The sequence below is a fragment of the Haliotis rubra genome, unplaced genomic scaffold, assembly GCF_003918875.1.
Source record: "Haliotis rubra isolate DU_JTF1 unplaced genomic scaffold, ASM391887v1 Scf17, whole genome shotgun sequence".
NCBI classification, from domain to species: Eukaryota; Metazoa; Mollusca; class Gastropoda; order Lepetellida; family Haliotidae; genus Haliotis; species Haliotis rubra.
In genome coordinates, this window is record NW_025765669.1 from 3,316,957 (window position 1) to 3,333,448 (window position 16,492).

Sequence of the window (16,492 nt, forward strand, 5' to 3'; positions counted from 1 at the left end):
TGGCGGACAGACACAAAATGTTCACTGTATTGGAAACCAGCGGATGACAGAACAGTCTGACAATAAATTTATGAATGGTGAAATGATATAGTTAATTACGAAATTACAGGTTTCAATAATCTACTGATACACAATAATTTACATGGTCATCTTTTGCGTTATTACCCCGAAAACATGTTACACCATGGTACTACTACTACTACTACTACTACTACTTCAGTTACTACTACTACTTCTTCAGTTGCTTCTACTACTAGTTCTTACTGCTACAACTACTACTACTACAGTTACTACTACTAGTTCTGTCTACTACTACTGTTCTTATTACTACTACTACAACTACTACTACTGAGGTTATTACTACTACTGCTACAGTTACTACTATTAGGTCCTTCTACTACTACTGTTCTTATTACTACTACAACTACTACTACTGCTACAGTTACTTCTACTACCAGTCTTACTATGCTACTGCTACTATCTCATTCTTTCACTCATCTAACACTTTCTCCTTTCTGTCCTGTTTTTTTTTTCTCTCCCTCACTTTCCTCCATCCCTCCCTCTCCTTCCTTCTTTTCTCTCTCTGCAATCTGACTTTTGTACTGTCAATACACACAAGGATTCCATATTCATATAAAATACACAAATACACCCTTCATCCTATTATCATTACACATTCTTACACAATGTGACATGGAGTCTGACCCTGTAATCACCGTTAATGATGCCATCACTGATGCTTCTGATTTGCTTAACGAGATATCACAGTTAACCCCTAAAACACTGACGAAAACCAGATTGCTGAATGCTGTCCTGATTAAGTGGACGTCTGCTCAGCAAGGGTTATGTAACGATGGGTGTCATCAGAAAGCCTGGCTCTGCACCCTGGTATGGAAGGACACATGGATGACATTTTCAAGCGAAATGAATATTATTCCAAGGAGACACAATATTCGCTCATTATATTACATAATTTACCATTAGCTTTGTTAATTGGCCCATATTCAGAGAAATTATTCTCTCATCCTACTCAGCGGGTTTCCAATGCAAGTCTCACGAGGCATTTTATCTCGGGGTGTTTCAGCCTGTTCAACATGGCTGCCGATGTTTAATGGCTGACGTGTTGGGAAAGTTGGAAGTGAACTTTTGAGGTATGGATAATGAAAGGATTGTAACAATATACTTTGTCACTAATACTATTATGGTCTGTGCAGGATACAGTAAAAATTGTAATTAATGGGTCAGCAAATATTAGGAGTGTCAAGCCCTACTCTGAAATGCGGCATTAAATTTATAGGAGCAGCCCTACCTTAGAACTATAAGAACTAAACGGTTATTGTATGCTATAGTATAGGGTGATAACAGTTTGATAACAGTATGTTATAACGTTATGTAATAACAGTTTGATTGAATTATGTCATCGCTCTCTTCATAAACCTATCTTCATCTGCTGGACACATGAGTAGCTTCTATCAAAAACAAAAAAGCAGGAAATTTACATTATATTTTCAGTAAATGCCCTATGTTCAATTGAGATTGGTCATGTCAGAGGTGAGGTGAGGTGAAATTGGGTTTAACGTCATGCTTGAGAATAGTTCGCTCATATGACGCTGTGCATGTGTGTGTATGTGTATGTGCAGCTGCTTGTACTAGCCCAGATTGAAGCTGGTTTTATAGTGCTAGCTCACTGAGATACCATGCCGCAGTGAAGCATGAATACCCCACTCAGACACATTATACTGACTCCGAGCCGACCAGTCCTTGTTGTACCCATTAATGCCGAGCGCCAGGCAGGGACCAGCAAGTACCATATTTTAAGGTCTTTTGGCATGACGCAGTTGGGGATCGAACCTGCGACCTTCCACTCTCCGGGTGGACGCTCTAACCACTACACCACAGAGGCGGTCTCATGTCAGAAGATTGAACATGTTTATGAATTAAGTGACAAGTGTGCGCAGTCCTGTGAACACAAATGTGCAAGTTTATACTTTTATGACTGCTGTTGGTGTACTGGACATGTTTACTGTTTATTTTACTTGTAATTATTAATATATTTGACAAGATTGCCAAGAACAAAGACACTGAGAATAGCATACAGGTTGGTGGCTGTCAAACCAGCTTCATGAGCTTGTGTTAACAAGTCAGAGCTCAATTAAAGGAAATGAAGCTTACTTGCACTTGGTGCAACCTCAGGTAATAAACTTGTTGCACCAGACAAAAGCTGGTAGCACCTGCTGCTCAATATGGAATTATGTATAATGTTTGAGGTTTGGTATTGATGATTTAGAAAAAATATTCTGGATTTGATCAGAACATTTTATCATTCTTCGTAGAATTACATGGCATGAAAAGTAACAGTCATTGAGTCACTGTCTGTGAAGTAGAGTCACTGCACCAAGCTAGTTCCTCATAATTCTGTTTCCCTGCTGAAGTCTGTGTTCTTAGAACACTCAAGTATGAACATGCACAGGGTGGATGTTGGTATAAATATGAGGCTGCATTTTGCAGCTTTGGGTTGCACCAGTGCAAGTTTAAAAGATTAAATCATGTTTGGCAAACTGACCTCACCTGAGATGGAACTAGCTGACAACCATTGTTTATTATAGCGGAAAATTACATTGTCTATCATTGTTCTGGATGCTATTGTTTCGGCCATTGTGCAGTGAATCCGACATGACACGGAACCCCAATATGTCCAGATATGCATGTGTCACTTTATGAATCAGACAGGGACACAATTTTCTGCATTCATTTCATGATTTGAGCAATATATTTATATGTTTTGCATCTCTACTTTTCATTCCACATATATATAGAATCTGTTTTGGCAAATGAGATGATGGAGTCGCATTGTTTACGTGTTATATTTAGAGTACTAGTAAACAGGGGCATATGCCATCAAGTGTGGACATGATGTGTTTGTTGAAAAACCTGTGGTTTTGATAGGAATCCATTAAATTTGTGTTGTGTATTTGAGAGTTTACCAATGAAACAAACATTCACTGAACGGCAGAGAATGACAACAGATTACTGGACATGAGAATTTTTTGGGATGGGATCTCATAGGTCCTAAACAGAATATATTTAAACACATTCTAAACTCAAGCAACCTGTACACATCCATTTATATTTCTGAGATAAAAAGACTTGAGGGTACCTTAAGCGAGTGAGTGAGTATGGTTTTATGCCGCTTGTAGCAATATTCCAGCAATATCATGGCGGGGGACACCAGAAATGGTCTTCACACATTGTACCCATGTGGGGAATCGAACTCGGGTATTCGGCATGACGAGCCAACGCTTTAACCACTAGGCTACCTGCCGCCCCGAGGGTACCTTAATGCTAAAAGGTTCTAATATAGTCTTTTATCCTTATACATGACTTTATGCTTGGCTAAAAGTGAGACCAGTTACATCAGTTGGAAGCTGCTTTCACATGTGACCAGAGAGGGAATCAGTAATTATACCACTTGGGTGTGTGATGTCCATTGTTAAGCAGATCGTTATCCATCATAACGACCCTCCCAACATTCCCAGGCAGTACTAGTTGATTCAGACAATAGGGAAGCAAGCTATGGTTCACAGGTATGCATTGTCATGTAGAAACTCACAGAGCTGTTCTCCACATGGTATAGGTTGGTTTATATCATCTGTTGGCGTGGATTCCATCATAAGAGGCAATAGTGAGAGAGTATGGTTTTACTCCAACTATTTAGCAATATTCCAGCAATATCATGACAACGGAAACGTTGTACCCATATATGGATTTGAAGCCAGGTCCTCGGCCTGACGAGCGAACGCTTTAACCACTAGGCTACCCCATAGAGCAATAATATATACTGAGAATAACTTAGTACCATTCTGTACTACGTCACTACTACTGTTCTCCGGGGCAGTAGGGTAGCCTAGTGGTTAACGTCTTCACTCATCATTCCGAGGACCTGGCTTCAAGTCCTGACATAAGTACAGTGTTTGAAGCCCAATTCTGGTGTTCCCCACTGTGATAGTGCTGGAATTTTGGTCACTCACTAACACACCCAATGCTGATCTGAGATAGAGTAGGTCGACAGTGTTATGATGATGTATGCAAATAATTATAACAGGATCAGTGACTGTAAGATTGTCATTGCATCCTGTTGACATGGACTAAACATGCTTGTTATATGAATCACTAGTTGGACTATCCCAGATTAAATTAAACACAGTGATGTACCTGGAATGCTGCTGAGAGTGGCATTGAGAAAAACACATCTTTGTCATACTCACATTCAATATGTTGAACAAGCTGTCATGTCATCTGCTGAATTATTGATGCTCATGATGTCAATCACTGGTTTGTGTGGTCCAGGCTCAGTTATTTACGGAGCGCCATCATAAAGCTGGAAGATTACAGACTGGGTGTTGAATAACAAACATCGCAAGGTTGTCATGTGGACACTTCCTTGGACAAAATAGGAAGATAGCTTATTATTGGGTTGCACAGCAGACCTTCATCACATACACATAGTAGTGTATAACATACATGTTGGTATGTCTACACATTATTTCTGAGATGTTTTGACACCTGTACCTTATGGTACAACAGGGGCACTTTATATGTACTTTATGCTGAAGCAATGTGCACTTTAAATGGACTTTATGCTGAAGCAATGTGCACTTTAAATGGACTTTATGCTGAAGCAATGTGCACTTTAAATGTACTTAATGCTGAAGCAATGTGCACTTTAAATGTACTTTATGTTGAGGCAGTGTACACTTTAAGTGGACTTTATGCTGAGGCAATGTACACTTTAAATGTACTTTACGCTGAAGCAGTGTACACTTTAAATGTACTTCATGCTGAAGCAATGTGCACTTTAAATGGACTTTATGCTGAAGCAATGTGCACTTTAAATGGACTTCATGCTGAAGCAATGTGCACTTTAAATGGACTTTATGCTGAAGCAGTGTGCACTTTAAATGGACTTTATGCTGAAGCATGTACACTTTAAATGTACTTTATGCTGAAGCAATGTGCACTTTAAATGTACTTTATGCTGAAGCAATGTACACTTTAAATGTACTTTATGCTGAAGCAATGTACTCTTTAAATGTACTTTATGCTGGAAAAAGGTATGCTTTAAATGTACTTTATGCTGAAGCAATGTACTCTTTAAATGTACTTTATGCTGGAAAAAGGTATGCTTTAAATGTACTTCACCCTGGAATGACGTACACTGTTAATAAATGTGTTGATGGTCATCACGATGTTGTTTTGCCTTGAACTTTCATAACATCAAAGCACTCAGATACCAACCTCCTTGTGCTTTAACCATAAGAATTTAATGTAAAACTACACTTTTTTTTCTTCTTTTTTTTTACACTTTAATACACTACACTTTGGGGTGGAGAAACTTTATTTCTTAAATATCTTTCTGTATGCACTGTATGCACTGTATGCATTGTCGCTATTTGCTCTGCCATGTCACTGACAATGTCAGAAGACAAAGATATTCCTTATCGACAGAAGCACTCCCTGAATGCTATCCCTTCAGTGTTGCCATAGCAATAAAATTAAGGAAGAATGCTACAATGTCTAGGCTGTTAGTACCATGTGATACATGATAATAACCATTTTCGTGCTGATGATATAGGCTGTTTATTATTACATAGTCTTCTTTTGCATCACAAATAGAATCCAGATAATAATGGTCAATTCTGTCCTTCAGCTATGACCACGCCCATTGTTTATTGGCTGCCACAAGCATGACACTGCTGCTCCTTCCAATATGTTCATGAATGATACACTTATATTGCCATGGCGACCACACAATATGATGCCTAATTGGTGTAAGGATAATTTTAGATTCATATAGATAGGAATGTATGGTAAATAGCAGCATCATTAGAAGGCAAGGGAGGGGTACATCATAACGGAAACCCTGCCTTTGTTTTTCGAGTTCATTGTTGTCATACATGTGGAAAAATGTAACTATTAAGAAAATGAATTGTTATCATAGTATTGATTGGCGTTTTTATGTATGTTGTAGCCTTTTGTGTTTTGGGATTGTGCTTAGTATTTGAAGGGTGTGGTTGGGTAGCTTTGTGGTTAAAGTGTTTTGTTCATCTTGCAAAAGACATGGGTTTTATTCTCCAATGTACAATGTTTAAAGTTTGTTTTTGGTGTTCCCATCTTGATGCTGCTGGAATATTATGAAAAGCTGCATAAAACAACTCACTCACTCACTCACTTACTCACTCAACCACTCACTCATTTAACCTTTCATTCATTTCATTCACCCACTCACTCAATGACTCACATATTATGAAAAGCTGCATAAAACCACTCACATATTATGAAAAGCTGCATAAAACCACTAACATATTATGAAAAGCTGCAGAAAACCACTCGCATATTCGTATTCGATTCCCGGAAATTCGCTGTGTATTAATACATACAAACATCGCTCACACCATTGTATATTGTTACGTCGTCAGCAGTGATGACGTCATTCAAATCAAATTGTGACGTAAAGTCCGAATGACGTCACAAATGAGCAGTTCCAGATGCTACCATGAGAGACAGCCGAAACGGCCGGTTGATGACATTTCACTGCTGTACCCATACACGATGTCAATGAGTGCAGACACAAAAACGTGTGTGGACCTTTTGGTTTACTTTTGTGTTTACAATGTCGATAAACATCATGTGTTGGCCAATTTCCGGGTGTTATTGAGTATTTGAAGCACGGGAATATTCCATTTAAAACCTCCGGCTGACACCGTTGGTTCCAAATGAATTCCCGTGCTTCAAATACTCAATAACACCCGGAAATTGGCCAACACATGATGTTTATCTCCTAAGTCAACCACTGACTCAACCATTCACTCACTCACTCACTCACTGAGTTATTATGAAAAGCTGCATAAAACCACTCACTCACTAGAGATGCTTCAAATCATGTTGGTTCTGATTTTTAATCAGTCAACAGTTAACCGATTCCATATATTTTCTCAGAAATTCTCTTACTATGTCAATGGCGAAACCTTTCAGCACGATACCGATTGAAATTGGTCCGTATCAATCTGCTTGTCATGTGAGACCATTTGATAGATCAGTTTGTCAGGTCCTGTCATTTGCCTTCCACATGTCCCACATTATAGGTTGTTCACTGGTCCTGAGGGGGACATGGGCTGATGTACCCTCGATGTTTGTTTATGTTACGAAACATAAAGAAACATCGAGGGTACATCAACCCATGGGCCCCAAGGGACCAGTGAACAGCGTATTTATCTTACCAAACACCTCAATGGTAATTTTAAACTGTTTGAAACATGGGTATCGGATCATAGTATGGAGTACCAGACGACAAGAAAAACAAATTTATAGTTGTCTCCCTTCCATCGATTTGCATTTGCAAAACATCGGTAATTTGGGTACATCATTAGTGATTCAATGATATATGAGATAAAGAATCACAACTACGAAGTACCAAATGAGTTCGGCGTTCCCAACGGGGTACATAGAAAATGTTACTCACTTGTAAGCAGGGTACATTGAAAATAATAGAAGAGCGCTCAGCCAATCAGAAAATGACATTTATGTGTGAGGCAAGATAATACAGCTCGTACCCCTGGGCATGGATCATTGCTCACAGTATTAATCACTGGTTTGTCTGGTCCAGCCTTCTGTAGTTACAGCTGGCATGTTGCAGAAGTGCTGCTGTATTAAACTAGAGTGAGTGAGTATGGTTTTACGCCGCTTTTAGCAATATTCCAGCAGAATCGAGGCAGGGGAGATATTAAACTAGAGATGATGAAATGGTTGTCAAATTGTCGGTGGTTAGAGACAAATGATACTGTTATTGAACTCTAGTATTAATACCCTCTGCTAGCACCATCAAGCTACATTATTTCACAACAAAGTGTTTAGACTAACGTGAAATCTCTGAATAAAAAACAGTTGCACAATTATCTTATCTTATATAGGAGCCTGGAGACGCGCTTCACTTTCAGCCTGAAACTGACGTAATGTAGATTTGCAGAGACAGTTAACATTGTTGAGCATTGCAAGGTCTTAATACTATTTAATGTAAACAATATAAATCATGAAATATAACTTGTCAAGATTTTATTTGGAGGGGGTTGCCTAACAATGGACCTAATTTTATAATATTTTTCTAATTTCAAGAAATCCTGTTTCAGATGCCATCATGGCTGAAGATGAAAGCTTGATTGGAGACACGAGGACCAAACCTGCTTCTTGAGATGGAAGACCGACTCCTGCCTTGACAAAGGGCACCCTTTAGTTATTTGAACGGAGTTAAGTCCCACCTCACAACTGGCACTTTCCAAAATTGTCCCATCGACACCTCCTCCAGTGTCCAGTATGTGAATTTTGACATTGATCTCAGCGCAGTCGGATGGTACGAGCCTCTTGGTAATCTGCACGTGTGGAGAAAGTAAACAGTTGTATTGTGTACCCATGTTCCTTAAACTGGCCATTGGAACAATGGAGGGTGAGCCATTAAAACATGAAGCAACTGTTTGTTGAGTTGCAGGAGAACTGATCAAGAAAGTCCTAATCATCTCGACCTCCTCGCTAAGGTATTTAGCAATATTAGCAAACAAGGAGTTCAATAGTGACTAGCACCATCGTGCCAGCAGTGTCGACTATAGCTTGTCGTTGTTGTTAAGGATTGACCACAGGACAAAACCAAGAACAATGTATTAATTGATTGATGCCAAGTTCAACATAAGGTAATCAATGACTATTTGTTTGAAGGAGGAAAGTACTGCTATCTTAGCGGTTGTTCAAGGATCTGTTGCAAACTAAATGGTCTGACAATATTTATGGAAAAGGCTAATCTTTTCTTGTACACGAGAACTAATTAACGTGTCTGTGAACCAAAATGCCTGGTTGGAGTTCCTTTGGGTGAAAGCTTTGTGAAAGTTGTGACCTCGTGTACTTCTCAGTGTCAGGAGTCGCCATGTCAGCGTTCTGACACCAAGATTACTCTTGTCACCTTTTGACCTTGACCTCAACCTTGACCCAACTGTCAACATGGCAGTTCAGTGGCAGAAACTCAATCCGGCGCAGTTTCAACAACTGCAGGAGTACATGTCATGTAAGTACCATGTTGCTCTCATTTATACATAACCTTGCAAAAAGGCAATCATTTGCAGTATATTTCTATGTGAAAAATGTTTGTTGTCAAATTGTTGAAAACTCGTGCTAAATAGCACAATCTGTTGATTGATTATCTAATAATATTTTTTCAAACTGTCCATTACAACAGTTATTTCACTTCCCTTTCAGTTAGGACATATGCTATATTTGAGATAACACTTTTGGGGTTTGAGTTCTGTCCGGGATTCAAACCCACACTCTCAGAATAAGGCACCAAACCGCCAGCACACAATGTCAACCGTCTAACCCACTCAGCCACAATAACGAAAGTCTGACAACTTAGTGTAGATTTTGTGTACGTTTCTGACTATAATGCGTTGATACCAAACAGTGATGCTTTAATACCAGACAGTGATGCCTTGATAACTAACACCGATACCTTGATAACTGGCAGTGATGCCTTGATAACTAACAGTGATTCCTTGATATTAAACAGTGATGCCTTGATAACTAATACCGATACCTTGATAACTAACAGCGATGCCGTGATAAATAACAGTGATTCCTTGATATTAAACAGTGATGCCTTGATAACTAAGAGCGATGCCTTGATAACTAACAGCAATGCCTTGATAACTAAAAGTGATGCCTTGATAACAACAGTGTTGCCTTAATAACAACAGTGATGCCTTGATAACTAACAATAATGCCTTGATAACTAACAATAATGCCTTGATAACAAAACTGATGCCTTGATAACTAACAGTGATGCCTTGATAACCAACAGCTTTGCCTTGATAACCAATAGTGTTGCTTTGATAACCAAGAACTATGCCTTGATAACTAAAAGTGATGCCTTGAATCTGGCTGTGATGCCTTGATAACTAATAGCGATGCCTTGATTCTGTCAGTGATGCCTTGATAACTAACAGAGATGCCTTGATAACTAACAACGATGCCTTGAATGTGGCTGTGATGCCTTGATAACTAACAGTGATGCCTTGAATCTGGCTGTGATGCCATGATAACTAACAGCGATGCCTTGAATCTGGCAGTGATGCCTTGATAGCTAACAGCGATGCCTTGAATCTGGCTGTGAAGCCTTGATAACTAACAACGATGCCTTGAATGTGGCTGTGATGCCTTGATAACTAACAGAGATGCCTTGAATGTGGCTATGATGCCATGATAACTAACAGCGATGCCTTGAATCTGGCTGTGATGCCTTGATAACTAACAGCGATGCCTTGATAACTAACAGCGATGCCTTGAATCTGGCTGTGATGCCTTGATAACTAACAGTGATGCCTTGAATCTGGCTTTGATGCCATGATAACTAACAGCGATGCCTTGAATCTGGCTGTGAAGCCTTGATAACTAACAACGATGCCTTGAATGTGGCTGTGATGCCTTGATAACTAACAGAGATGCCTTGAATGTGGCTGTGATGCCATGATAACTAACAGCGATGCCTTGAATCTGGCTGTGATGCCTTGATAACTAACAGAGATGCCTTGAATCTGACTGTGATGCCTTGATAACTAACAGCGATGCCTTGAATCAGGCTGTAATGCCTTGATAACTAACAGAGATGCCTTGAATCTGGCTGTGATGCCTTGAATCTGGCTGTGATGCCTTGAAATTGGCTGTGATGTCTTGAATCTGGTTATGATGCCATGATAACTAACAGCGATGCCTTGAATCTGGCTGTGATTCCTTGATAACTAACAACGATGCCTTGAATCTGGCTGTGATGCCTTGATAACTAACAGAGATGCCTTGAATCTGGCTGTGATGCCATGATAACTAACAGCAATGCCTTGAATCTGGCTGTGATGCCTTGATAACTAAAAGCGATGCCTTGAATCTGGCTGTGATGCCTTGATAACTAATAGCGATGCCTTGATTCTGTCAGTGATGCCTTGATAACTAAAAGTGATGTCTTGAATGTGGCTGTGATGCCATGATAACTAACAGCGATGCCTTGAATCTGGCTGTGATGCCTTGATAACTAACAACGATGCCTTGAATGTGGCTGTTATGCCTTGATAACTAACAACGATGCCTTGAATGTGGCTGTGATGCCATGATAACTAACAGCGATGCCTTGAATCTGGCTGTGATGCCTTGATAACTAACAGAGATGCCTTGAATCTGGCTGTGATGCCTTGATAACTAACAGCGATGCCTTGAATCTGGCTGTGATGCAAGGCTGTGATGCCTTGAATCTGGCTGTGATGCCTTGAATCTGGCTGTGATGCCTTGAAATTGGCTGTGATGCCTTGATAACTAACAGCGATGCCATGAATCTGGCTTTGATGCCTTGATAACTAAAAGTGATGCCTTGAATCTGGCTGTGATGCCTTGATAACTAAAAGTGATGCCTTGAATCTGGCTGTGATGCCTTGAACCTGGCTGTGATGCCTTGAAATTGGCTGTGATGCCCTTGAATCAGGCTGTGATGCCTCGAAATTGGCTGTGATGCCTTGAATCTGGCTGTGATGCCTTGAATCTGGCTGTGATGCCTTGAATCTGGCTGTGATGCCTTGAATCTGGCTGTGATGCCTTGAATCAGACTGATGCCTTGAAATTGGATGTGATGCCTTGGATCAGGCTTTGATGCCTTGATAACTAAAAGTGATGCCTTGAATCTGGCTGTGATGCCTTGATAACTAAAAGTGATGCCTTGAATCTGGCTGTGATGCCTTGAATCAGGCTGTGATGCCTCGAAATTGGCTGTGATGCCTTGAATCAGGCTGTGATGCCTTGAAATTGGCTGTGATGCCTTGAATCTGGCTGTGATGCCTTGAATCTGGCTGTGATGCCTTGAATGTGGCTGTGATGCCTTGAATCAGACTGATGCCTTGAAATTGGATGTGATGCCTTGGATCAGGCTGTGATGCCATGAATCTGGCTGTGGTGCCTTGAAATTGGCTGTGATGCCTTGAATCTGGCTGTGATGCCTTGAATCTGGCTGTGATGCCTTGAAATTGGCTGTGATGCCTTGAATCTGAATCTGGCTGTGATGCCTTGGATCAGGCTGTGATGCCTTGAATCAGGCTGTGATGCCTTGAATCTGGCTATGATGCCATGTTGATACTGGAAGTCAGCAACTCTAACTGATCATGGGTACACATCCTTTCTTGCTCGGCCATGTTTTGATAAGGGAAGAGACTAGATGGAATGTCTGCCATATTAACCCGCTGTGATAATCACTACATGACCTGTTCATGATTATTGGATGCTGCCTGGATGAGTCATAACTCAAGGAGTGACAAGGTTGGACTATGAATGTTATTTATGGATATCATCTTGATTTTTAACCCTTTTAAAAACTTTCTTTTTTGGAGTTACAAAACAATTTCCATCAGAAGAAATTGCAGAAGAGGAGTTCTTTGTATGGCTCTAATGGTGAAGATCATGCATATTGCAAGAAGCAATAAACATTGGGTGGTCAGGCTTACTGGCTTACTTCATGCATGTCATCGTATCTAATTGAGTAAATCATTGTTCATGATATCAATCACTGGATTGTCTGGTCCAGATATGATTACTTACGGACCACTACCATATTTGCTGGGATATTGTTGAGTGCAATGTTAACTAATTTTAAACAACAAACAACGCACAAATGAAGCAAGTTACGTGAAAATGGGCAATGTTGTTCTTTATTTAGTTGATTTGTTATCATGCTTTGGTGTCGACTGTGATGATGAACCCGACTGTCCAACATGAAATGCAAAAAGAATTGAAAATAATTATGATGTTGTCTTGTATTACATAACGCCATGAAAAAGCATGCTGTGTTGTAAATCTGGCCTGTGTAGACAATGGAATTAATTAACTGACTCATCTTGCATAACGATCCAATCAATCTTTGTTACAATTTACAAAGCGTTGATCATGTGGATACAAATGGTTCGATTAATTTGATGGAGAATGGTTCGATTTTTGTGAGTGGTGAAGGTTGATTTGTGTTAGGATGGGTGAGTAGATGAGTGTTAGAGTTGCTAGGTTGATAAGTATGTGGTTCAGTTGTTCGGACGACAAAGTATGCATTTCTGCATTAACCTCAAAACCTGAAAACCCTGACTCTCCAAGTCAGTGACACTAATTACATGTATAATCACAAGAGGGGCGGCGGGGTAGCCTAGTGGTTAAGCGTTCGCTTATCACGTTGAAGACCCGGGTTCAATTCCCCACATGGGTACAATGTGTGAAGCCCATTTCTGGTGTTCCCCGCTGTGATATTGCTGGAATATTGCTAAAAGTGGCATAAAAGTAAACTCACCCTGAGACTCAACTTTCAACTGATCAATCCATGACTTTAGGCTATATGACCTATCAGTTCAAAATCACACATGTGCCATCCATATATCATCTGAAATTAGCATCATTTTAGAAAGTTTTTCCGTCAGTTTAGGATATCACTTGGGACCTGATTTTTTTTGTATTTAATAAATGATAAAATAATCTCTACATGGTCGAAGAAATGTATTCGTTTCATTAACACATTGTGCATAAACCTGAAATGTATGTCAAAACATTAATGGTCCATAAACCAAGCTATAAATAGAAGTTCGAGAGCACCACATCAATATTTACTTATTACGTCAGTAGTGATCTAGCAAACCCGAAGTTCGATAATGTTGAAATTAAACATTTCCTCAGTACATGATAATTACTTTCTTACAGATTAGCAAACCTCATTTAGTGCCAGTCACATCAAAGCGAACCAGAATCGTCTACAGTTTTAAAGTTTAATTCTGTGAAAAATACATGTACACATCAAAGGAATAAATGCTGGTCGTGCATGCAGCTCAATATCTAATTCAACGATTGAAGTATGGTGACTACTTACGATTTTGATTTTGATCAAAATTTATTCCCGATAAACAGACAAACACTGACTCATAATAAAAGTGTAAACATCCAAACATTGACCATTTTACATATAGTTACTGTTGTGCACTTAAGTCACCAGGGTCCCAATCCACAAAGTGTTCTTAACTTTACGACCTATCGTAACTCTATACTATATCATTGGCTTACGAAAGTTGTAATGTTACTAACCCTTTGTGGAGAGGGTCCCCTGTCCTATATTTGTGTTTTTGACAGTGGGAGAGAATACAGGTCATATTTGGACACGCATCAGAAACAGCTGAGGATGATAACAAGTGATGATAATATTGCGACGTTTTCATGTCCTTTCTCCGTCCGAATACTGCTGGGTGCCGTTCCACAAAACGATCGTAGGTCCCATACTTTAACATAGACTTACGACGGTCGTAGCTCTACGATTGCTTTGAGGAACGGCGTCCAGTTTTGTAAACAAATCATAATGCTATATTGTGAATCAAGGGAAGAATTGTATGTTATGTAGTGTATATCATGACACTTGCGCACAGTGAACTACGTTTATGTGACCTGTTTTTTGTCTGACCACGTGCTGTCTATTTTGGCCGAAGTGCATATAACAAACTGAAATCAGCGGTCCCCAAGAGCCCATTATAACCATAGTTACTGTACATGATACAGACTGACTGACTGTCTGAGTTAGTTTTACGCCGTTTTTAGCAATGTTCTAGCAATGTCATGCGGGGGACACCAGAAATGGGCTTAACAAATTGTACCCATGTGGGGAATCGAACCCGGGCCTTAGCCGTGAGGAGCGAACGCTTTAACCACTAGGCTACCCCACCGCCCCCACATGATATAGAAGTATTGATCTTCAAAAGTGTCCTGGGCCCCGTTTCACAAAGCTCTTGTAAGCCTAAGATCTCGTAACTTTCTTCATAGCATTCCTACCTCCTATCCTGTAACATTGACTTACGATAGTCGTAGTGCTACGAGAGCTTTGTGAAACGGGGCCCTGCTCAGCATGTCCATGCAGAGTCAAAAACTTCATTCCTTAGGATTTGGTACATACCCCTCCCTCCCCAGGAACTTAATTCTAAGAAAATGTTGAATATGTGTATTACATATATGATATTCTGGTATGTTTAGACAAGGAATGACAAATGAGTACTGGAACGTTATGACTTTTGACAATGACCTTGTTTAAAGATATGATCGATAAAATAGGATAGGAGCTTTTCCTTATTTTAGTTACTATTCAAAATATTGAGAAATAAGGTAAGTTGAATTTATCAGATGGAGAAACTTACAGGGCCATGAACCCTCCCAATCCATGAAACTTAAGGAATTAATTTTTGTTACATCAAACTTCTGTACTGGTCCCTAAAACTCTCATAACCTTCACAATACTTAGTGGCTCAAAGACAGATGGTGCTGCACCCGATTCCATTAGGTGTATGCTGCCAGACAATATATTGACAGAGATCTATGTGTAAAGCTCTCTGACTTTTACTTTTGTTTGGCTTCAAAAGTGTGTAAGAGACAGGCAACGCATCTATTCCAGGTTTTCGATCTGTAAAGGTTCACAAACCGACATCACCTCTTGTCCTTGATCAGGTTCAGAATGATTAGCTGAAGTGATTCATCTTTTTGTTTCCACACCAAATTGATGTGAATATAAATATTTTAAGGTTAATCTAGCTACTTACTGGAAAGTAGAAGTGATGTCGGCTAAGTCTCCTCCTTCTCAGAGACCAGAAAGAACTACCTTCACAAGGTCGAGCTTCTTTAAGTAAGATAGAAAAGGCTGGCTGGTTTGAATATTTAACTCTAATGCTCTTCTCAAGTCCCGAAATAAATAACCAAGTTTCTTTAAGACTTTTCTTGCATATGGAGTGAGCATGTCTGAAAGTCCTTCCAATATTTTAAGGATGATTATGGAATTTTTTCTTACATTTTTAACTGAAGTTGAAAACAGTTCCGAGTTCAAAGCTTAAAAGATGTAAAAATACCCACCAAATTATCACACTGAACAAAGAGACGATGTACACAAGAGCAAAAGAATTTAAAGATCAACCTATTCTTTCAAATAACTATTGTTAATCTGTCATGACAAGATAGATTATCTATAGTAATATGGAAGAATCCAGTGCTCTTTTTTGAGTAGTATATATTTAATGGCAGAAAGACAAAATTGACACAAAACTTCAAATGGAAGATGCTTAAAGGAAAACCATCTCAAATACCAAAATACAGAAGGATTTACTTTGCCATGACTTGGATTGATGAATCTTGATAAACACTTTTCTACTACCAAGAACTTGTCTATGGGAACACCTTTGTTAAAGAAGTTAAGTTCTCAGGTAGTAAACAAGATTATTATGCACAGTGGAGAGACAAGATAGAGACCACCACCATCAGTGGTGAAGGGTGTGTGAATCTCTCTCACTCACTCACCACTCACTCACTCACTCACTCACTCACTCACTCACTGGCTCATTCGCCCACCTGTCCACTCACTCACTCA

General features: G+C 39.6%; 1 protein-coding gene across 1 annotated transcript in view; it reads left to right on the forward strand.

Annotated features, from left to right (window-relative positions):
- The window catches only part of LOC124272479 (diacylglycerol kinase beta-like), an 86,075-nt gene that overhangs the window by 30,941 nt on the left and 38,642 nt on the right, over positions 1 to 16,492 (forward strand). Inside the window, 1 exon segment of the mRNA XM_046707659.1 lies at positions 8,184 to 9,106. Coding sequence (XP_046563615.1) covers positions 9,043 to 9,106 — 64 coding nt within the window. The 5' untranslated portion in view covers positions 8,184 to 9,042.